This window comes from Acanthochromis polyacanthus, chromosome 9, assembly GCF_021347895.1.
Source record: "Acanthochromis polyacanthus isolate Apoly-LR-REF ecotype Palm Island chromosome 9, KAUST_Apoly_ChrSc, whole genome shotgun sequence".
In the NCBI taxonomy this organism is placed as follows: domain Eukaryota; kingdom Metazoa; phylum Chordata; class Actinopteri; family Pomacentridae; genus Acanthochromis; species Acanthochromis polyacanthus.
In genome coordinates, this window is record NC_067121.1 from 23,140,404 (window position 1) to 23,164,289 (window position 23,886).

Below are 23,886 nucleotides of genomic sequence, written 5' to 3' on the forward strand. Positions count from 1 at the left end.
GAATAGTCCAACGCTTTTCTCTCAGCCATTCTTGGGTGTTTTTGGCTGTGTGTTTTGGATCGTTGTCCTGTTGGAAGACCCATGACCTGCGACTGAGACCAAGCTTTCTGACACTAGGCAGCACATTTCTCTCCAGAATGCCTTGATAGTCTTCAGATTTCATCGTACCTTGCACACTTTCAAGACACCCTGTGCCAGATGCAGCAAAGCAGCCCCAAAACATTACTGAGCCTCCTCCATGTTTCACCGTAGGGACAGTGTTCTTTTCTTCGTATGCTTGGTTTTTGAGTCTATGAACATAGAGTTGATGTGCCTTACCAAAAAGCTCCAGTTTGGTCTCATCTGTCCAAAGGACATTCTCCCAGAAGCTTTGTGGCTTGTCAACATGCATTTTTGCAAATTCCAGTCTCGCTTTTTATGAGTTTTTTTCAGCAGTGGTGTCCTCCTTCGTCGTCTCCCATGAAGTCCACTTTGGCTCAAACAACGACGAATGGTGCGATCTGACACTGATGTACCTTGGCCTTGGAGTTCACCTTTAATTTCTTTGGAGGTTGCTCTGGGCTCTTTGGATACAATTCCAACGATCCGTCTCTTCAATTTGTCATCAATTTTCCTCTTGCGGCCACGTCCAGGGAGGTTGGCTACTGTCCCGTGGGTCTTGAACTTCTGAATAATATGAGCCACTGTTGTCACAGGAACTTCAAGCTGTTTAGAGATGGTCTTATAGCCTTTACCTTTAAGATGTTTGTCTATAATTTTTTTTCGGATGTCCTGGGACAATTCTCTCCTTCGCTTTCTGTTGTCCATGTTCAGTGTGGTACACACCTTTTCACCAAACAGCAGGGTGACTACTTGTCTCCCTTTAAATAGTCAGACTGACTGATTATGAGTTTGGAAACACCTGTGATGTCAATTAAATGACACACCTGAGTTAATCATGTCACTCTGGTCAAATAGTTTTCAATCTTTTATAGAGGTACCATCATTTTTGTCCAGGCCTGTTTCATTAGTTTGTTTTTTTAAATAATTATGTTAATCAACAATTCAAAAGTAATGGCTGTTTTTGATTATTTAATTTTCAATAAATTTTTATTTATTGTTACTTTTGTGAGTTTCAAGTGATTTCAGTGAGAATTGTGGGTTTTTCCTTCTTTAACTGAGGGGTACCAACAATTTTGTCCACGTGTGTAGTGACGCTGAACCTAATATAAGCTTGTTGTCGGATTTATTAAAAACAATAATATTACACATGGATGCTTCTTTCTGCACCCCTGGATGGTGGGGTGATGATTTTATTCCCCTTTTGTGGTGGCATATTTGTAGAATCTTTTTGTATTTTCAGAGAGCTTCAGTTGGCCTTGGAGCTAAACGGGGAGCACATTTTCTGCATTTTAACCTCTTTTGGCCTTTCTAAAATTTTAAAGTCTAATGTTTCAATAGAAAATTGCCAGTTGACCAATTTGAAAAGCAAGAAAATCACATCTTCCACCAAGTAAATCAGCCCAGTGCAACTGACTCGATTAGACATTCAGTGAACATGAGATGACACTTGACGTAAGCACTTCCGTAGAATTTTTGTGGGCAATTTGGACTCCACGTGATTCAGCGTAAAATCCCAGTACTGTTCCTGGACTAAGGTATGTTTCCATGTGGATGACAACATACCTGACACTTGTCACAAACTGTCACAAAAACTTCTACTGTCGCAGTAAGCTCACCCAAAGCTGCTGAGAAGTATATGCCAATCCTCTCTGGCTCACATCTGATGGACATGCTGACTCACAGTGTTGTTGCCATGAAGCTTCAGTAAACGTTCGTCCTCATGTGCAGCTAAGGCAAGTCTGGATTCCACAACCCTTATTAGAATATCTTTTAATAAACTCCAAAATGGGTGGTGTTTTACTGGAGGGAGTGTTTTGCCGTGCCAGCGATTTAATATTTTGGATTCTGGTTCAAACTGGTTTTCATGGCAGGTCTGAGGCTAAACAATCTTACAACTTCCGACCGAGCAGCCTGTCACTACAAATCTGCTGTTCCCGTTCTCCGTGCATCTCTCTGTCTCTTCCCATCTGTCATTCTCTCTCTGCATTATTATCCATCTTCATCCCTCATAGTAAGACAGCAGCAACATTTCCTTGATGCAATGCAAAAGATAATAATATGGTAAAAGTGGAGCACTTCTTCTTAAAGATTTTTGTGCAGGAACATGTGAATAATAGTTATGCAATTTTAATCTGAGAATGATTGCTCACACCTCTTTCATGCACTTCCTGGCTCCACCTTCAGCACTGAGCTTCATCTTCTTCCTGACAGGCAGGAGGGTAATGTGACGTGGTTATGTAAAGTCCACAGTCTGCAACACTTGTGAAACGGTGATGTATTCATTTGGAAAAGAACTCAGACACACAGTGACACAGCGAAAAGGACAGACAAATGTCAAAGAAATGTGAGAAAGAAATGTACCCACTTGTTTTCTTTTTTTTTAATAGCTGTGCACCTCAACAACATCCCCTCTTGACATTAACAGTCACTGTGAATATTATTCAGCTCAGTCACTGAAGCCAACAGAAATGTTCATACAGTTCTGTCACTGACTGTCTGGGATTGTGGTAAGATGCTTGTGACTACACTTCCAGCAAACTGTAAACAGATGACTGTTCACTTTTCATCTCTGTTACATTTCACTCCCGACTGTCTTTCCCCTTCTACTCTTATCTGTCTTGTGCAGATTAAATTTGCTTTCTGTACTGCTGGATGAATTGACAGCTACAGATGTGGTCAGTGGTATGATTTACGTAGGTGATATGTTGTGTGAACTGCCAACAAAAAATGTCACCCTTAAAGAAGATGTTGAATCTTATCATTTTCTAAAAAGAGAGGAATACTTTTCCCGTCTAGTTTGACAGTTTATTTTGTTTCTAATGGAAAATAGCCAGAATCAACTTTTAAAGAGTATTCTTGAAGTGACAGTCCTAAATAATGTTACAGGTCAGTTTCTACTGCTACATTCCCACTCTTTTGGCATTTGATAGGAATGTTAGATTAACCCTATAGGTCCCAGTTTAGCGCCTGTGCTATGATTGCATATTCATTTTTGATTTGTGGAAGATTTGAAAGCAGATAAGATAGCTCGATAATAAATAATAAGGCTAAGAGGCAACAGTTTTCATAATTAAGAAGATTAAACTAATTTAAATACAGGACTAAAACACTAAAATATTGTTATTTTTTTAAGATGACCTGAAAATATTTAACTAAAGTTACCCTACATACCTTACAAAAATATACATGAGAAGGATTACATGGCTCCCACATGAACAAGCTTTCTTTTTTGTATTAATTTGCATCTTTTTGTTTTGTATTTAATATAATTTAGTTTTATACAATTTGGGGATGAAAATGGATTTAAAAAAAGATTATATTCAACATTACAAAAGTAACTTTGTGCAAAAACTTTAATGTAAAAATACATCTTAAAAGAGAATTTCCTATTTCAGTGGCAGAAGTATTGCACAAATATTGACCAAGCTGTCAAAAATGAATACTGTTGAAGGAGGCTATCCCTCACATTGTGGTTTTATTGGCAGCCCAGATTCTTCCTTGTCTGTGCCACAGAGAATCGACCCAGGAATTAACCTGATTCTTAAACCTAGTAAACATTTATAACACCATTTTCATTCCAGATCTGGACCATATACAGTGACACCCACACTTTGTTGTAAACCTGCAGTGATTAAAGGCTTTGGATTAGTTTACTATGCAAAATGCAAGAACACAAAAAATACAGAGAGGAACATTCAACATTCAATTAAAAGAAATCTTTTGGGTTTTTAGTTTGAAGACAAAGCAGCTGCTGTAATAGTTTCAGTCTGTTGGAGGAGGCTCTACAGAGCTGCACAGTTTATTCCATGTGATGTCTGCTGCAGTGCCGCCATCTAGTGGCCTCTATTGGTAATTTGATGACAACAGCACAAAAAACAGGCACAGATAGAATAAAATGTCCCTCTCTCGTCACTAAGTTTAATCTACTGAGCCCTGTGCCCTTTATGCTCTCTGAATACCAGGAACATTATTTAGAAAACTGTCTATTAAAGTGGAATATGCTATGAAATAAGCATCTTTACTCTACGTCTGTATGTAACGACGTAGTACGTACAGTCACATCCTAAGAGAAGTGTGTTGGACGTGGCTTCCACATTCCAGCCAGACATTTTCCTGTGGCTAAAATGATATTAAAAAAATCTTCACTGCTAAAATTATGCCCATAACACCAAAATGAGCAACCACTCAGCTACACCTTACCTCATATTTGCTTGGTTTGTCCCAAAGAAGTTATCTTAACAGCTAATAAACCAGGTAGTTTATTCGCAATTAACTTTTCAATCCGGAATTATGTGTTCATAGGGAGATTTTAAAGCGAAATTAACTTTAATTCCGAATTAAAGAGGAATTAAATGTCTCATGTAAACGTGGCCTATCTGGTTTATTCCCATGTTAATTCCGAATAAACTAATTCCTGTGTACGTTCTGTTCCGCTTTAGTTCATCCCGGTCATTCTGCGCATGCTTCGCTCCTCACGTAGCGATGATGTAGTGACGTACACATTCTGCAACCTTACTGGCGCGAGTACATTCTTGCAAGATGGCCGCCCGAAGCAAGCGTTGGTGTCGTGCTGAAATCCTGTTTTTAATAACCACCCTAGAGGACATGGATATTTTAAAGAGGTTAGATGGACGAAAACATAATAATGGTGATCTTTTTAAGGCCGTGGCCTCAAAGATGGTCGAAGAAGGCTTCCACCAAAGAGATGACCACCAGATTAGAAATAAATGGAAGTTGTTAAAACAAGAATACAACAAGGCCAGAGCGCACAACAACAAAAGTGGCTCGGATGCTTCAACTTTCGAGTTCTACGAGGAAATGGACCGGGTCCTGAGGAACCGACCACAGGCTAATGCCGACATCCACGGCATTGAGTTGTGCTTCAATGACTCTCAAATGTCCGACAAACCTATATCAGGTTAGCTAAAGGTTGCTTTTCTTTTCAAATCTGTTGACCCAATTGCAACTAGCCTTCCATTACCATTGTCAGCCCAGAGTTTACAGTAACCGCATGTACAAGCAACAAGCACTGAATGAACTGTTTGCCTTCTCCTCTCTTAAGATGTAAACATAAGGAATGTGCCAAATAATGACACAATGTAGTAAATATGCGTTTTAATGTCCTTCTAGTGTTATTTACTGAGCCATACATGTGTTCCCTCAGGCTGCCTCCCCCTCTCCTCTCTCCGTCTCCTCGTCCCTCCTGTGCAGTTGCTGTCTGCAGCTCTGTGGCAGATAGTGAAGCAGGGAACTGTGGAGCATTATGGTCTGCTGGAGGAGTTCATTAGCACAATGCTGGAAACGGTCCCTGAACTGCTCACTGACACAGAGACTGTCCAGCTACTTATCGGCCTACGTGCAAAAGTAAGAAAAAGATACAAGATGTCTTTAAAATTCTGTAATCCTTCTGCACATTTGTTCTTTTTCATAGACTGGGTTGTTTGAAGGGGTGTAGTTTAAGTGAGCGCAGTTACTTCAGTACTAATTCTGAAATGGTTTACTCAAGTATTTTCTGTTGTTACTAAATGTAGTTTTCACCTGTAACATAATAACCCTCAGTCAGTTACTGAAATGTGATGATTTCTTCTTAATTAGACTGTCTATTTAGGTCAAAGTCAAACGGATTTATTTGCAATATAAGATACACTACTGTTCAAAAGTTTGGGGCCGCTTAAAATGTCTCGATTTTTGAAAGAAAAGCATTTTTTTTTCAATGACGATAACATTAAATTAATCAGAAACACAGTCTCTACATTGTTAATGTGGTAAATGACTATTCTAGCTTGAAACAGCTGATTTTTAATGAAATATCAACATAGGAGTACAGAGGAACATTTCCAGCAACCATCACTCCTGTGTTCTAATGCTGCATTGTGTTAGTTAATGGTGTTAAAAGGCTATGAATATGGTAGTGTATTTAAATTTATGTGATGCAAGTCAAATAAACAATAAGCATTACAAGACAAATAAAAAGCAAATGCAGCATATTCAAGATATTCTAAAAGTAGCATCAGTATATACAGTACAGCGCTTAAGTAAGACAGCAGTACAGTTTGTGCAGGAACGGTCAAATTATTTCCCTGGGAATGTGCTAAATCACAGTATGCAGTGTGAATTAATTAGTTAACGTAGTTGACTTTAGTTCCAGTTCTCACAGCTATATTATAATAACATTTTGCTATGTTAAAGTGCTCGTAATGAGTGTGGCTGTAATTTTTCAACTTTTAAATAAAGTAGATGACATATTTTATCCCCATTTGCTTGCTTGTTTGTTCTGCCAGAACCAAAGAAGGAAGAACCCATAGACAAAAGACAAAATGTGGTTAATTTCAGATCAGCTCTAAAATAGAGTCTCTGGACTTGATCAAGAATCTTTCACCACCGCTTACTACATGTCTTCGTAATGCGTGAAAAGCATAAGTACAGCAAACCTATATCATTAACACTACAAGTCAGAGTTTATGAAGAATCACACACTAGAATAAGTCATTGAAGGCAACCACGGTTCCATAGTCTGAGTAAATTAGGCACTCGGCTGTTTTTTTTATTATTATGCACCAAGCTAACGCATGGAAAAATAGAATGAATTTTCGTTGCAGACATTGTTTTGTTCATGATGCTTGAACAGTGCCAACTTCTGACTGAAGATTGAAAGGATCTTTTGTATTAGGGAGAGCAGAATTACACTCCTCCTCAAATAAGATCAGTGTAAGCATCATGCACATTAATAATCTGTAGATAAATCCAATTCTCATATCAACACCCTCTTCAAATAATGGCATAAGTCATTTTCTCAGGTTTTTAAGGAAACACAAATAACTGAACCACACTGCATTGAACCTTGATCTAGGCCTACGATCACATGATCTGTTCAACGGAGGATTTAGGTCATTTTACTAGAGGTGGCTGGCATCATTTTTTCGGCCCCCAGGAAGACTAGCCGGTGCCATTGGCATCAGCTAACGGGGATCCTTTTAATTAATTAATTAATCAAATAAATAAATGAAGAGATGAGTTCGGCAAAAAAGGTCAAAAATGACATATGCCATTATTGTAGGAATTATACATTATAATACTATTTAGTGATAGGTTGTACCTTTCAGGACCACGCCTCCTCTTCCCACTAATGGTAAGCTGGGAAAATAATGCCTTCACTAAATCAGGTCTCTTGTTGTGCCAACAGGTGGTGCTAGAGTTGTGCCGCAGTGATGATTTTGCCACACCAGAGAACATCCGGCCTCATCTGAGTAGAATAAACGCTTACATTACAAGGCAGGATGAAGAGGTAAACACAGTTTAAAAAACAAAATCTCCATAACTCTTCGTGCTGTTTGTCCTTACTTTGTGTCTTTGTGCTTTGTGCTGAAGACATCTAGGTTTGCGGTAAAGGCATCGATGACAAACTTCCTGAAGCTTGTTCACACTCTTGTGGATGATAAACACCAGAGGGACGTCTTTTATCAGGTAAGTTCATTGGAACTAGTTGATATAATTTCAAAAAGAGAAGTTGCTTCGTGCAGTTTGACTTTATGGTTAATACACATAAATGTATCCTTAAAGATCTGAACAGTGGTGGAAGAAGTACTTAGATCCTTTAATTCAGTAAAAATACCAATTCACCAATAAATAAAAAAATGCTCCATTAGAAATCAAAGTCCTGCATGGAAATACAGAAGTATTAGCAGCAAAATGCAGTTATTGTATTTAAGTACAAATAGGCAAGTGGCTGTCTGATGTTTAATGGGAGAGGAAGAAAACATGCATTTCTAATAGTCTAATCTCTTTTCAGTTGTTGGGCTTTTTCTCTGCTCTTTGACAATTAAGAGATTGGAAGCTACTGTTTAAATCTTCAGAAGTATGTTGTATTTTTAAAGCTTTTTTATATTCTTAATTATGTAAAGTCTTTATCCTAAATTCAATTCAATGCAGTTTTGTTTATATATCGCTAATTCACAATGTATGTCATCTCATAGCACTTCACATAGTAAGGTATAAATAGACCTTATGAATTTTAAACAAAGAACAGAGAACCCAACAAAAGTTCCCTTTGGATTCCCTATGAGCAAGCAGTTGGTGACCCCTTTAACCAGTGACCAGTTGAGGTGAGAGTGCAGATGAGGGGGGTGGAGCTAGCAGGACAGCAGATTAGCATAAAGTACCTGAAGCTATCAGATAAATGTTGCAGAGTAGAAAGTACAATATTTCCATCTGAAATGTAGTGAAGTGCAAGTATAAAGAGGCATTAAATGCAAATACTCAAAGAAAGAACAGCACTGGAGCAGTTTTGCTTACTTAGGTATTTCCCACCATTGGATTTGAAGTAGCATTCAAAGCCCGTTTGGTCATTTATGAAATGTAATGAAGGTTTTTTTTCTTTGCCTTTTTGTCCTTCTTTTTGTAGAAAATCTTCCCCACAGTGTTTGGCGATAAATATGACTCAGCCCTGCAGGCTCTAATGAGAAAATTCCTCTTTAATCTTCAGAAGCTGCTGCCTGTTCCCTCCCTCGAACAAGTGGGTACCTGACATACTCTAAATAATGCAATGACAAATAGGTTGTACAGCTACACCTGCGAAGTGCTCCACTTGTTAGCACTAAAACCAGAGGCAAGTCAATGTTGATATTGGTAATCTTTCCCTATATAGCATGAATCTTTGTAAAATATCCCTATGCATCTCCAGTGCAAAGGATGAAAAAATAATGTGAATATACTGTGACTGCTGTCTGATTTTGTTTTATCACATTTCCAGACTTCCCTTTGGCTCAGTCTCTCCCCTCCTGTCTTGAAAGAGTGTGTAGACTTTGTGAGTCAACCTGAGCATCTGACAACACTTATTCAGCATCACAAAAATCATGGGCATGAAGTTCCACAAAGTAGGTCTTTGAGTGACTTTCACTTAATTCCACAGTCATTCATACCGTTTCATCCATCAGTTTTCTGACATTGAAAAATATTTTGTTTTTTTGGGGGGGTCGATGTGTCATTGTTCGTAGCTCTGCCTTCCGCTGGTGATGACTGCATCCTTGCCAGCCTGTCTTATCACCTAGCAAAGATGGACAATGATGAAGGAGCCACAGCTGTCAAATCTGAATCCGACAGGCACAGAGAGAACTCACTTGGAAGTGCGTATGAACAGGACAGAGAAGAGAACTTCAAGGAAATAGGTTCCAAAGTGGCGATGATTGAAGAGAGAAATGGGCAGCAGCTCACTGATGATCTGAGTGACCACCAAGGAGCCTCTGTTGAAGTAATACTTCAACCTTTTGATGAAAGTGATTCGAATGACGATGAAGACATGGACAAAAAATGGTTTCAGCATTTAAAGACGCACAATAGGACATCCGCAAAAACCAAAGAGCCTTTCTCTAGTGAAAATGAGCCTCTAAATGTCGCACCCCAGGAACTGATATCTTCTGACTCGTGTAAGAGAAGCAGCCGCATGAAAACATGCTCGATTTGTAGGGAGACGTTCACTTGTTCTGCTGACTTGACGAGTCACATGAGATGCCACACTGACCAGAACCCTTACGTTTGTTTGCATTGTGGGAAAGACTTTGACAGCTATGAAGACTGGGAGACACACGAAGAAGGTGAATGCAGCAACCAGCATCCACATGTAGAGAAGGAGTACGCACAGGAGAATTCTTCAAGCGGCACACACAAAAAGAATCGGAAGAATTCAGCTCTTTTGAAGGCTACAGCTCAGATCCAAACGGCCGTAGCTGTAACTGCAGATTCGAACCATTTCATTATCAATGCTTGTAATTTCCAATCAGCCGCCACAAGTTTTGAAACGGTGGAAAGTGAGACTGTAGCACCTCAAAACTCTGCAAACGGCTCCCTGAATACATCTCGCATCATCAAGTGCACCATGTGTGAAAAAAACTTGTCAAGTATTGCTCTCATGAAGAGCCACTATTCCAAGTCGCATAAAGTCAGGGGCCCATACCCGTGTCCTCTGTGCAAGAGAACTTTTGTGAGGTTGTGCGAATTGGTTCGACATCGGCAGAACAAAAAGCAGTACCAGTGTGCTGCCTGTAAGAAATGTTTTGAAAGTCCAGGACAACTGAATGATCATGAAAAGGTTCACACTGCAACACCACGCGTTTGTGAAACGTGTGGGAAGAGCTTCAAATCTCTGCGTTGTCTGACTCTGCACCAGAGGAAGCACAAAAAGCGGCAGCCCACTGTTTGTTCCTACTGCGGGAAACAGTTCGGTGAAGCAAGATTCTTGAAAGCACATATGGTGAGGCACACGGGCGGGTACCCATGCCAGTTGTGCGGGAAGAAATACAATCAGAAAACATACCTCAAATGGCATCTGTTAAGACACATGGGGCAGGAGCCGTACCTGTGCGACACCTGTGGGAAAGGCTGGCCGACTGCAGCGCAGCTCAAGCTTCACATGGTTCAGCATACAGAGGAAAGGCCGTTCAAGTGTGACGACTGCGGTGCTTCCTACAAGAGAGGAAACCATTTGGTGGCTCACCGACAAGTCAAGCACATGAGGTTGAGGCCGTTTAAATGTGACGTTTGCAGCAAAGCGTTCAGGTTGAACGGTGAGCTGAAGAGGCACAAGATGGTTCATACAGGCGAACGGCCACTGAGGTGTCCGAGATGTGGGAAAACCTTCATAAAAAAATATTCACTCAGAGTGCACAGAGAAAAGGCATGTTTTTAAATTGCCGCATTAAAAGTGCGAAAAAGCCTCAATAGCAACAATGTCTCCATGCTGTGTGTGTATGACAATTTTTATAGTGTAGCGACAGATTTGTAAACACAGTCCAACACTGTCTGACAAGGTGGATGATTTTCATTCACTGAGAATACAAGTTGCTGTGCACCACAGCATGAGTCCTTGCTTAAATACTCAGATCTTTACAAGATTATATCAAACGCTTTAAGAAACTTAAAGTTGTATACAGCGTTATTTAATGCTACAACATCTGTACAGAATAACAGGTTACATGCTGAGGTACATTTTTCAAGCAAAAATGCAAAACATTGTGTGACTGCAGACAGATTTATAAATGTGGATTTTATGTGTTTATTTACTGCTCTAAAACATTGTGTCACGAATGTAAATCTGTTGTTCTTTGTTACTGTTAGTCAAACAAAACATTCCCCTTAAAGACTTCAGTCAGGGCTTTTTGAGAAAGGTTGTTGCTAGAGGTACGGACCCGTACCCGTAGCTTGTGGCCTACGGATACGGCACTTTCCATTTGCCAATCAGATATGCGAGATCTGGTCACGTGTCTCCCGGTAGACGCTAGAGGTACGGACCCGTAGCATCGGTACTACAGGTACGGACCCTAACCCTAACCCTAACCTTTGCTTACCTTTCAACAGTTTGCAGTGGTTAGCAGCTTCTTGACTCGCGAGACTCGCATACGGGTCCGTATCTGTCGGCAAATGGAAAGTGCCCTATCCGTAGGCCACAGGCTACGGGTCCGTATCTGTAGATGCTACCTTTGAGAAATTGTAACAAGCTTTTCCAACATTGTATGATACTTTAGTAACAGATTTTTCAGGAAAATCATAGCCAAATTAAGTGATACGGATAATACTAGTGGTCATAGGTATATAAGGATAACAGCTAGAGAGGGATGTATTGAAAATCATTTGATGAAGGACAGTTGTTGAAATAGTCTCCATAAACGGTCAAGTTCAATATTTCTGTTGAAACTTTAGCAGTGTTTGCGTTGACATGCATAAACACTTTTTTTTCATCAAATGCTTTGCAGTAGATGATTCTTTCGCCTTAAAGCAATAAATCAGTTGCTGAAATTTTGCTAAAATGTACAACTTTCACAAATCAGGTTCTCTTGTATTGTCAGTTTACAATGACATGAATGTCAAGAAAATCAGTTTTTGAGGTGGTTGGTGGTTATTTTTTTCTAATCATTAATCAACTGATTTTCCATGGCATCTTTGCTACCTCACTGTGTGCATAAACATGTAATCATATGCAGCAGCTCCACCAGGGAGCAGTGGTGCTCCAGGGACTGACAAAACTGTGTTCTCTATACATTATCTGTCATTTGGTTCATTTTCAGTGTCAACGCAACACCTTCCACGCGATCATGTAAGAGCATACTTCAAATGACTCTTTGACCATAGACAATTTTGGTAATAAAAATTGCTGTGTATGACTGTAATCTTCTTTACGTTTCAGAGGATAAAGATGTAACTGTGTGGCATGAATGTTAAATCTTTGATTACATCTGTTGTCTGTATATAGATGTTTTTCGTCTGTGTCTAATTTCCGGTCTCTGCATAGCACACAATACCCAGATTTTCCATTTTATCTGCTTTTCAACTTTGACTTTCACTTAATTAAGACATAGTGTTGCTGGTAAGGTGGCAGACGGTGACTGATTGCTACTTATTTTTGGAGGCGACTCAACATCTCTGCAACAACTGCACAGTAGGTGTTCATTGGGTTTAATGTGCGATGAAGTGATGGAAAGAGGACTATATATGTAGCAGTTTCTCTGAAAATTCAAGACTGAACAGGATGAGTGTTACATAAGCGATTCTTGGGGTAATAAGGTTTTGTTGTATTTTCACAAAATCAAACTACTTGACAACAGGCGAGTGGAAATCGAAACAGGAAATTCCAGAAAATGAAAGCAATCTGCAGCGAGCTCTGCGACACTTGCTGGTCGGCAGACTGCAACTCCTCTGGGATGTTCTGGCTGTATCTGTCTGAAGAGATTTTTTCTCAGACTGAAATTTCCATCTGTCCTGCTTTTTCTATGAGCACCACACTGAGGGACTCTCAACTAAAGCGCTTAGGACCCTCCTGGCCTCCTCTGGTTCTGCTGAAGTTAAGACTATTATCTTTAGGTTTCAGGTGCAAGTAGTTCAGTATTATATAACCCATCACATCAAAAGGTACCGTTGACCTGTGACTGCTGCTGTATTTTCAGAATTTCAGGTGTTTCTAGTTCCCCACAGTTACAATGTTAGACTAGTCAATACAGAATAGCTTTAAAATTCAAACGCCTGATGTGATCCCAGTTGGTCTCTGATCCCAAACTGCTTGAGTATGGACAAGAAACTCTTGCATTTTAGTATTTAAGAAACATTAACGAGTAATTTTCCATGAAAATACACCTAGTGGTCAAATCTAGTAGAGTGTTCTTACATAAAATTCATTGATTTAACTGTCGTGTTTCGAAACAAAACATAAATGTGATGCTAAATGTGCAGAATATTTGTGTGTGATTGTACAGTAGCTGCGTTTTAATAGATACAAATAGATAAAAGACAACTGCAGCAAAAACTAATGCACTGCTTCAACCCTCATCCTACCAACATATTTAGCATCCAAGGACTACAAACAAGAATAAACTATAAGAAACAGCCTTCTTTACAAAAATATGAACTTATTTCTTCTCTAAACATTGTTTATAATTTAGGAAAAATGAAGTTAATTAGCATTTTGTGTAAAACAAAGACAGATGTTTCACTTGAAATGAAAACGCTTTTACCCCAAGTACAATCCACACTCTGTTCTAAAAGATTAATTATCATTCTTTGTATTTTAGTATATTTTCATTTTAAGAAAATTAAAGTAAATTTAAGTTGTAAATTTTAGCAACACCATATCTGGCCTGTCTTGATCGGCTTGGCACTGCAGCCTCAAAAACCAATACTGATGTTATACTAAACCATATCAACAAGATATACACTTTTTATAATAGCCAAACACATCTTCAAATCCTGTGCTCACATTCATCCTTCCTCCTCTCTCTGCAGCCTCTACATTTGTGATTTTCCCCACGCTCACACCATGTCCTGATCATGCTCTGACTGCATGACGAGCTATTTTAGTCCCATCTTCCATAACAGAATATAAACATTTAATTTGATATTCATAAAACATTTCATCATGAGCTTCTGTTTTGTGTTTGTGACTTTGAGCATCATCTGATTTAAGGAGGAGGAGTATGCATAGACAGAATTAGTTCTTTTGACTGGGGACCTGAATACATTGTTTTTTAGGAAAGCAGTAATTGCAAAGTCATGAAAAATTTGAAAAGGCATCTGATATGACAAAAAAAAAGTATAGCTGTGGGATTTGAGGGTACTCCAGAGCTATATATATTTTCCAGGACAAGGATTTATTTATTCATGGTTTTGTCTGATTTGGATCTGTAAGGAGAGGAGGAGCTGGTAGCTTTTTTATTTTTAATTTTTTTTACAGACTTATGGCACAAGTTTATCTGAATGTATCTATTGTAGCCTGATTGTCACCTTTAGGAATGTACACTACAGTTTAAAAGTTTTCACCCAGGCAATTTCATGTTTTCCATGAAAACACACTTTTATTTATGTGCTAACATAACTGCACAAGGCTTTTCTAATTATCAGTTAGCCTTTCAACACCACTAGCTAACACAATGTAGCATTAGAACACAGGAGTGATGGTCCCTGGAAATGTTCCTCTGTACCCCTATGGAGATATTCCATTAAAAATCAGCCGTTTCCAGCTAGAATAATCATTTACCACATTAACAATGTCTAGACTATATTTCCAATTAATTTAATATTATCTTCATTGAAACAAAAATGCTTTTCTTTCAAAAATAAAGACATTTTAAGTGGCCCCAAACTTTTGAACAGTAGTGTACATCTGCAGATGTCACTATATCTTCTAAGAGCTACAGTATATTTCATTCATTTTGAGTAGCCATAGGTACATTTTAGCTCTGATAATGCTTTAATAATGTGATGTGATAAAAAATCAATTCTCCACTGGATCTATATTTTGCAGAAAGGATGGGAGCAAAGTGCATCCTTAGTTTAATCACTTAACTTCACAGAATTATTCTGCTTCCTCAGATCCCAGTTTATCCTGCGGGCTATTAGACGATCTTTACACAGGCTTACATAACTGTCTGAAAAGTGCACGCATTATTTAACATATTGTTTTTTGTAGACAAAACACTACACCTCTCGTCTGTGGTGCGGTTAATCAAATACGGCATAATAAGACACAATAATCTATTACTGTAAAGGGTTTTATTTCTCCTTTCAGTCAAATAATAGAAATAATAACCTGGGTTCGGAATGTGAGGGTGGAATGAAGCTTGGATTTATCTTTGGAAATAGGATACAATCCTGAAGGAGTGCTGAGTGGTGCAATGCAGCTTTGATTGAACTGAGTCCCAGGTTTGCAGCAGTGTTGAGGGGATTCAGACTCTGTGAAGACACTTACTCAGCAGAAAGGTCCTAAAGAGCTGGTGCACCATGGGAACGGCGCTAGTGACACCTGCAACAAATGACTGCCTTTACACATTCATCACCTCCACTTAATGGATGACAGTGTATGCCTCCCGAGCGCCCTGCCATTATCTGCTGAGAATATACATTTAATTGCCATTATAGATACCATTCACTCATCCCTCAGGCAGCAGACTGGATACTGTGTGCAGCCTGCTTTGTTTTATTTCTCAGAGTCCGACAGAATGCATGTTTCTTTAAATTTTGTAAAAGCAGCCTTAGAGAGCAGCAGTGATTCAGGCAGAGTTCTCCCCTCCAGTATAATTGGTGCCTTGGCCGTGTTGCCTTTTCATATTGCAGCGGAATCTTCACTCCTCTCTTGCCCAGCGTGCATCCATACTTACTATAAATATGACCCATAAGCACATCGTCATGCAGATTTCTTCAGCTTGTCAGGCTTTTGAGAAAGGCGTTATTTCTCAGCTGGCGTGTGGAAAGCACATCGCAGCCAGAAGCCTTTCCCACACTTCCAAGTGCGACTGAGAGAGGGAGAGAGATGAAAAGAAAGCAGAGATTGCAGGAAAGAGATGCAGCTTCCTGAAGGCTCTCATAGAAGACACCTGCTTGCCTTTTTTTTCCCTTTTAACCGTCGTGCTCCCGACATTGGCAGGTGGTCTGGTCAGGTGACACCGATGGCTGATTGAACTTTTATGCAGCAGGAGCATCCAGTAAGAGTTCTGGATATAGCATTGCTATTTTTTGCCCTGATTTTCCCACTCATGTTTTATTCAGACCTGGGATGCTTCAGCACATGAAGGCCTATTTGCAACCAAGTAGGGAAGATGGATGCTCGCTTGTTTTCCTTTTTCTCTCAGAGGCAGTGTGGTTAGTCTCTCCTATGACATGTCAGCCATGTGCTGTGTGCTATGAAAGAGATAAATCGGAGGTGACAGAGACTGAGAAATGATATAAATCTCATGCCACTAATTATCCTCACTTTGTTAAACACATTTGCTAATAGCCTCTAGTATCGCTACAAACAGCTGAAAACATTACTGATTCAACAGCCTCTGCACTGGCTCCAGCCCAACTGGTTAATCAGAAATTCACTTTGCCTTTGAAAAAAAAAAAAAAAAAAAACAGACTGACAGCTTGAATCGGTGATTGCAAATTCCGCCGGTTCTTGTCCTTGCAGCAACCTTTAGCTGCCTTTTACATTCCAACAAAAACTACATAATCTGACCAGATCTTTCCTCGTGAAAGTGAATATGCAAATCATGTCTAAACCCTGAATAGCGAAAGATAACACAAAATGTCTGCATGCATCCTGTCAGAAGAGCCACAGTTACATTTCTTGCCTATGAAGTGTTTCTCTGACATGCTGTAAATCCTCAGGTAAACCCAGCTGGCACACAGAGCTCTGCAGCAGAAATTTGCCCCCGTCCCACCATGCATCTGGTGTGTATTGATTGTACTCTTTCGGACAGCCTTGCTTACTGTGCACAGGCACTGCAACACAGAAAGAGAGGAGCAGGGAGTGGTGGGCGGTGAATGAGTTGAGTTTAGCTTTTTTTTAGCTTAATGTGGCCGCAACACAGTTGGGTTTGAACAGCAGATTCAGAGAGAACATGTACACGGAATACGTTTAAGCCGCATCTTTTTGCATGTTTTAAGGCAGGTTTAAATTGTGATACAGAGACGGCATGTTGTGTAACGGTTAAGGATTCAAAACCACATTTGCACAACAGCCAGGGAGGGTGCCTCATATTATCTGTCCTTAAACATCTGCAGTGCAGCCAAGTCTGGAGTCAGCTTTGTCTGTTTGCATGCAGACCAGGTATAATGGCAGGTGCTAAAGCCATTGGCATCCCCACACAGCATCCAGCTGTTTGGCACAACTAGCATATGTGCAAGAGGTGTGCTGTGATTAAAGTTCCATATGAGAGAGAAAATCTCGAAGATACCTATGAGAATAATATGGCCTGTGTGTCAAGACTGTGAGGTGCACAGGAAAAAAACACAACTAAATAAACACATATAGAGCTGCATTTCAATTTGCAACATGCTTTCTGATTCTTAAACATTGGTGAGTCATTCTCAGACTAACGTTGATACAAGAAAGCTCTGTGTGTAGAACATTTTTGATTTTATTAATGTTAAAATAGATTACCCTTTGTTTACTGACAGTAGGTCTTTATCTATAGATCACAATATGAACTAGTAAATGTGCAGCCTTCACAACACAACCATACTGTAACATCACTATAATTGCACCAATCAGTCAGTCTCTGTTTCTCATATAATGTAGTGACAGTATCAAGCAAAAAGAGCGTAACCATCAATTAGAGCCATGGAGAGTATTAACACCAAAGGGTGACTAATGAAAGGCATCGAATATGGAGACAGAAGGCTTGGAGACACGGAGTTAAGGGGTTAGGTTGATTGTGTGAATGAGGATGTTCGGTGTCTAATCTCTTTGGCAGATGTACTTTAGTGGAAAATCAAAAGAGCCAGCTCCTGCAATTTGGAGAGTTTCTTGCATGAAGCATGAGTCTGCAGACAGAAAGCAGGGCTGTAAAGCTGAGCTGCTGAATGACGGACAAAAAAAAAAACGGGCAGGAAGCCTCTTCAAGCGAGACAGATGCTGTGTCAGCAGGCAACATATAGGCAGCGCACTAACAAGGGACTGATATGTACGCACACTTTGTTCTCACAAAAACGCACGTTTACAGGCGCACACATGGACATATCTCTTCTTTTTGGCTAGAAATCTATAGAAATTATCCTCAGCTGAGCAGCAATAATTCTAGTTCCACAAACACTGTCATCGCTCAGCTGCTAGTCCAGATTCCCTAGTGTGTGTGTGTGTGTGTGTGTGTGTGTGTGTGTGTGTGTGTGTGTGTGTGTGTGTGTGTGTGTGTGTGTGTGTGTGTGTGTGTGTGTGTGTGTGTGTGTGTGTGTGTGTGTGTGTGTGTGTGTGCATCTATGTATCCTGCTGAAATAACAATCTCAAGCTTCACACCAAGCAGTAATGATGGAAATCAAACCTGCCATCGAGGTCAGACATCCATCTACACCTACGCCCTTTAGTGTTTTATGGCAGATGGCACAATTGTTGACAACTGTGCAGTTAATGATGCCATTATATGGTTATGTCTTTGTGACTGTGCGCGGGGCCATTGAACTGTGGGGCAAATTAGATTAGTGTAGTCGCCAAACAGGTCAACGCAATAAAGCCATGTTTCATACACGCTCTCTGATTTCATTAGAAAACCCACAGAGTATCTGTCATTTGTATGCTGCAGACTTATCTCTGTAAAAGTCAAAGTTGTGACACAGGCCGAGCCCCCACAGGGATGACCGATCTGTTCCTAGGCCAAATAAACTTATTTCCAGCATTAGAGAAAAGTCAAGTATGAGCAGAGATGGCTGTGAGTCTTCGATTTGTTTTCTAATTATCACTGACAAACTCAGTGTCATGTAATCAGATGCCACTGTCTTGATAATAACCTGATTATGTTGGATATAAAAGTCCATTGTCTGCTCTTTGTGAAGATGCAGATCATTTCTGAAAACATTGATTTAGTCATGAAATATCAGTTACAACAATGAATATGATTATGAAGATCATCCTTTTAAGGCATCACAATGGCCCTGGAAAAAAAAACACATAACAAAGTGAAACCAGAGCCATTGTCTTATCGTGAAATACACAGAGATAATTGCCCAGTTCTTGTTTCACATCTCTGGCAGCCGAGGTCATTTATCATTATTAGGTACCTGGATGCACAACCACTAGACTTTTGGTTTCCTTGGCAATAAGCAAGCTAAATCCTGCTCCACTTCTTCAGGTGGAAGTGAGTCAACAGAGCTGTTGTACAAATCGCCCCCGTACATTCCTCATGCATTGTGCGAGCTTGTTGTAGAGTAAGGAAATAGAAAAGAAGCACAGAAGCTAATGACAGTCTCCTGTCATCGACAACAAGCTCGTCTCCACAGGCCAAACACTCACTGGCACGAGCAGAGCCCAAAACTGCCTTTTTTCCCCCATTCATTCAACCAGGATAACACAACAGAGCTCTGTTTTGCTCTTTTCCAGCAGCGCCTGGGCTGACGTTGCACACATTGTTGTCAATACAGCTGCTAAATCCTGGCAAATTAAAAGACTGCACTGGAGCCTTGACTCTCCTAATTCAAGACAACACAAGCTCTGCTCCTTCAAGTATTAAATACTATCGACAAGAAATCACGAGTTGATGATTTGTTGTCAAGTTCAGCTTTTCAGATGTGAGCATCTGCTGCACAGCTTTTCCTAAATTTAATATCTTTGGCATTTGGGACTGTTGGCTGGAAGGAAACAAGCAATTTAAGGATGTCAGTTTGGGCATTTTCACTAATTCATGACATTTAACTAAATGATTAATTGAAACATTACTAAGAGATGAATTCATTATGAAGTGACACGCTTCCACACGCTTTGTCAGAATGCTCCGGGCACCTTCCTCACATCAGCATATTTTATCTAATGTTATCAAGAGGCTGAGAAAGCAAAAATATATGACATTTTGAGAGTTTCTCCCCCCCAAAAAAGGGGGAAAATGAGAAACACGGACAGCTGGACAACACACAAACGCCAGAGACTACAGGCTGGCACTCATCTCCTACATTTTGCAGAGTGGATGATGGGTGTGACTCCAGCTGCAAGCTGATATAATGGGATAAGAAGATTTCTATTAAGCTGCGCCAGCTCTTAGGACTGTTCTTTTGTATCCTATATTTCAGAGGCAATAAAGGAACAAGCGTAGGACTTGTGATGTCATTCTAATTATTAGACATGTGGGCACACTCAAATCCTCCCAGTGAAGGAGACTAACGGGAGAGAAGCACATTTATGACAGTGATAGCTGCAGATATCAAAGATCCTTTAGAGTATTAAATGACTGGCAGGGATGTCGATTTAACAGACTGCTGGATGCTGGGTGGATCTTAATTACACTGTAGTGCAAAAAGATCCGAATCCTGTTGACTCAGTCAGCATAAAATGCCAAGTCACCATGGTAACTGGGGATGCAACACACTTTGTTGAAGGGGAAGGAGACAGAAGACTGGTCGCCACGAGTATCATCGCAGTTAGATGAGAATCTGCGAAATAAAATGCATAACAGAAGCAGACATCTCATCCGAATTTTGTGCACCACAGCGAACGCTCGGGCTACTACAGGTCACATTGAGGCTTCTTCAGATTATGTAACTGCGTTGAAATACAGTGATGGCAATTACCAAACGCTGACGAAATCTGAATTCACACATGAATGGTGCTGAAAGCTGGGAAAACACAAAATAATCGCCTGCTGTTTCGTTCCCAAACTCAGTGCTTTTGCGCCACGCTCGCCTGTCATCCCCCCGCCGCCAGTCTACAAAGTTGCATAACATTTCAGTCACAGTTGCCTTACAAGAAGATCCACAGCGATCCATTAATAAAATTCGGCAGCTTGAATGCCACAGCGAAACTATAACACAAGTCCACGAGGATCACAGCCCGGTGGTCCTTTTTCCAACCGCGTAAAAGCAGGAGACTGCCAACTCCCTCCAGTTTACCCACAACGACACATGTAATACGAATGTTTTTGGGGGGGAGGATGGAGAGACGCGCCCCTACCTGTCCGCAGGTTGAAGGAGAGCCGGGCTTCAACCAGATATGGGGTGTCGCTCTTGGAGCGCAGTCTTCGGATGGGTCTGCGGTCTGTGCTGCTGGCTGGAGTGGTCGCCATCAATTTAAGCCAGTTTCCAGGGATGACTGCTGGCCGACTGGGGCAGATGCAGAACCACGGCCACTCACACGCTGGGAGGTAGCTATTGATGGAGGGGAGGGAGGGATGGAGGAGGGAGTTCAGAGAGAGAGAGCGAGAGAGAGATGTTGATGTTATGTGGCTATATAGGGCCTAGTGGGAGGAAAAATATGAATAAATTACAGAAAAGGCTCAATATACAGTACCAGTCAAAAATTTGGACACACCTTCTCATTCAATGAATTATCTGTATAATTTTCTACATTGTAGATTAATACTGAAGATGACCGTTTTCTGTTTACAACATAATTCCATATGTGTTCTTTTATAGTTTCGATGTCTTCAGCATGAACTAACATGTTCCATGCATAATAATTATTATTTACAATAGCATGTTAATTAAAAAGAAAGGCTCCCACAATGACAAGAGATATGAATGAAAAAAGCAATTACCAAAGAAAATGAGATTTAAATTTCATCTTAAATGTTTTATTTGAGATTCAATTTGGTCATGGGGGGTGGGACAAGAGAAAAATGGCATCTTAGGGGCAAATGAAGATAAACACTTGTTTGTTTACACCATGATTCCATATATATTCTTTTACAGTTTTGATGCATTCAGTATTAATCTACATTGTAGAAAATCATACAAACGAATTAAAAGCATTGAATGGGAAGGTGTGTCCACACTTTTGACTGGTAGAGTACATATGGGTCATTCCAGAATTGGAGGGCATTTGGGCTTCAAAATATTTGAAAATAGCCCTTCTCTTTTACAATTTTTCGTTGTATATTCCTATTGATCAATAATAGGTAATAAACTATCAAAGGCTTTTTCTCTCAGCTTACACATCAATAATACCATTTTTATTCCATGTTTTATTTGTTGTTTGCTAACCCTACTCTAATCACATTAACAGGGTTTCTAATCCATGCTAATGTTAGTCTTTTCTCAGGAGCAAAAGCTAGATATTTAGCTAGCTGTCACTGCTGACCAAGAAGATAAACTCACTGATGGAAAACAGAAAATTAAAAAGTAAACAGAATTGTCTTGTATGATAATATGCATAACAGTTTTGCATGAGGTGGAGTGAGACATTCAATCACCGCTGACAATATTGTGAAGATATGAAAACGTTCCATGCTTATTAAGAATTTTTTTTCATCAATACATTTTTAAAAAAAAAGGAGATTTAAATGTCATTTTAGCTGTTTAGCTTATTTGAGATTGAATTTGGTCATCGACTGGTCACCGTCATTTGGGTGGTTGGACAAGAGAAAAATGTCATTTTAGGGGGAACTCCAGACTTTTTTGGTATTTTTAAAAATATTTTCAAACATTCTTATGTCCTAATTTTTTTAATTTTTAGATTTGGTCTCAGGACAAGTTCATTTACACAACAACTGTGTGTTTTAGTATTTTGCACATGGATTATTTAAAATTTGATGGGTGCGATGTAAATGTCCTCCAATGACCCTTATCTAAAATACACCTATGTGCTTCAGCTTCAAGCAAAAATAGATAAATGAGTACAAGATGAGCCTCTCATCTCAATTACTGATTTAGTTTTAATTTTTTTTTTACAATAACATCTTTATTTTCTTCAAAAAAACAGATACATGTAAACAAAAGGTGTAAAAAAAGTATGAATTTTTTTCAAAAAACTGAATTGCTCCTGTCCACTAACAGATGGTGATTTATATTCATTAGACTTATTCTTTTTTCTCTTTTCCTAAGTCTACATGATTTACAGCAAACAGAGTTTCTGCTAAAGCCAGAACTTTTACATTTTCATTCCCTGAACTTATTCATGTTTGTGTCTGTCTTTCAGTATTTAAGTTATTCTTTCCAGTGAAAGGTTTGACTTGTTTTTTTTTTTTTTTTAAATTTCATTATCTGCTCCAGTGTGTAATATACTACTCAAAATAAATCAAGGGAACCCCTAATCATCGCAGTTTAGGATCAGTTCAGCTAAACTTCCGGGGTATCAGTCGAGTTAGGAAACATAAGTGACTGTGAATCCGCCCTTCAGAGGGTTAGTAGTTTTGTTTTCCACTGTCCTACCATTGATATACACTATGTCATTTATTGAGAACAAAATGACATAAGTGTGAAGTGTTCTCTTCATTTTTTTTGAGCAGTGTAGTTGGTTTGTGATTTTCCTTTTTCCAGAATAGAACCATTAAAAACACATATTTTAATTTACCATTCATTTTTAAATTAACATGTTTACAGAAAAGACAACAACTGACTAATGTACTACAATATATTATACAATTAGGGAAAACTATGGCAGTTGTGGAAATTCTACAGAAAGTAAATCACTGTTTCATTTTACAATAAGCCCTACTTATGCCTATGAGATGCATGCCTTCCATAAACAAGAGCCAAAGGAATGAAGTCACAATCTCATAGGGAAGTTTTTTGCTCATGCTCCTTACAGAAAAAGGGTAAAAATAGAAGGGCAGTCTCTTGTTCTTTTGACAACTGTTGTACTAACAAGGCCAACAAACAAAGCTGGTAACCTGGTACAAACAAGAGGCTGAATTTCCATCACAGTTGTAAATAGATAATAAGATAAAATGAGATGTACAAAGACAGATTTTCAGGGAGGCAGATTGGCTCTGTAATCTTTTACTATAGGTCTTTGTGGTCCCATGAGAAGGACATTAAATAAACACAGTAAAACTACAACTAGAACCTTCAGTGGTGATATGTGAAGATTTTTTTCTGATTCTATTTTTATTCTAGAGTTGTGACAGA

General features: G+C 39.5%; 2 protein-coding genes across 4 annotated transcripts in view; one reads left to right on the forward strand and one right to left on the reverse strand.

Annotated features, from left to right (window-relative positions):
- The window catches only part of LOC110964245 (phosphatase and actin regulator 1-like), a 59,244-nt gene extending 38,044 nt beyond the window's left edge, over nucleotides 1-21,200 (reverse strand). Inside the window, exon 1 of one of the 2 annotated variants that reach the window (XM_051952909.1) lies at nucleotides 20,993-21,200. In XM_051952909.1, coding sequence (XP_051808869.1) covers nucleotides 20,993-21,104 — 112 coding nt within the window. In that variant the 5' untranslated portion in view covers nucleotides 21,105-21,200. The remainder of the gene's footprint in view (nucleotides 1-20,992) is intronic. The other variant, XM_022212926.2, reaches the window with a different exon arrangement.
- LOC127535316 (zinc finger protein 569-like) lies at nucleotides 4,633-12,338 on the forward strand. Of its 2 annotated transcripts, XM_051952906.1 has the most exons (7): nucleotides 4,633-5,020; nucleotides 5,267-5,466; nucleotides 7,286-7,387; nucleotides 7,471-7,566; nucleotides 8,504-8,614; nucleotides 8,852-8,975; nucleotides 9,096-12,338. In XM_051952906.1, the coding sequence occupies exons 1-7, from the start codon at nucleotides 4,642-4,644 to the stop codon at nucleotides 10,781-10,783; spliced, it is 2,700 nt and encodes an 899-aa protein (XP_051808866.1). In that variant the 5' UTR covers nucleotides 4,633-4,641; the 3' UTR covers nucleotides 10,784-12,338. The 2 variants fall into 2 exon arrangements, with proteins under 2 accessions (XP_051808866.1, XP_051808867.1); XM_051952907.1 differs by having other exon boundaries at nucleotides 8,852-12,338.
- Nucleotides 21,201-23,886: the final 2,686 nt, after the last annotated feature.

Excerpts from the sequence above, each read along its gene's own strand:
- LOC127535316 (XM_051952906.1), top strand. The coding sequence starts at position 4,642 with ATGGCCGCCCGAAGCAAGCGTTGGTGTCGTGCTGAAATCCTGTTTTTA. Across the intron at positions 5,467-7,285 it reads TTATCGGCCTACGTGCAAAA|GTGGTGCTAGAGTTGTGCCG; the intron begins GTAAGAAAAAGA and ends TTGTGCCAACAG. Across the intron at positions 8,615-8,851 it reads CTGTTCCCTCCCTCGAACAA|ACTTCCCTTTGGCTCAGTCT; the intron begins GTGGGTACCTGA and ends TCACATTTCCAG.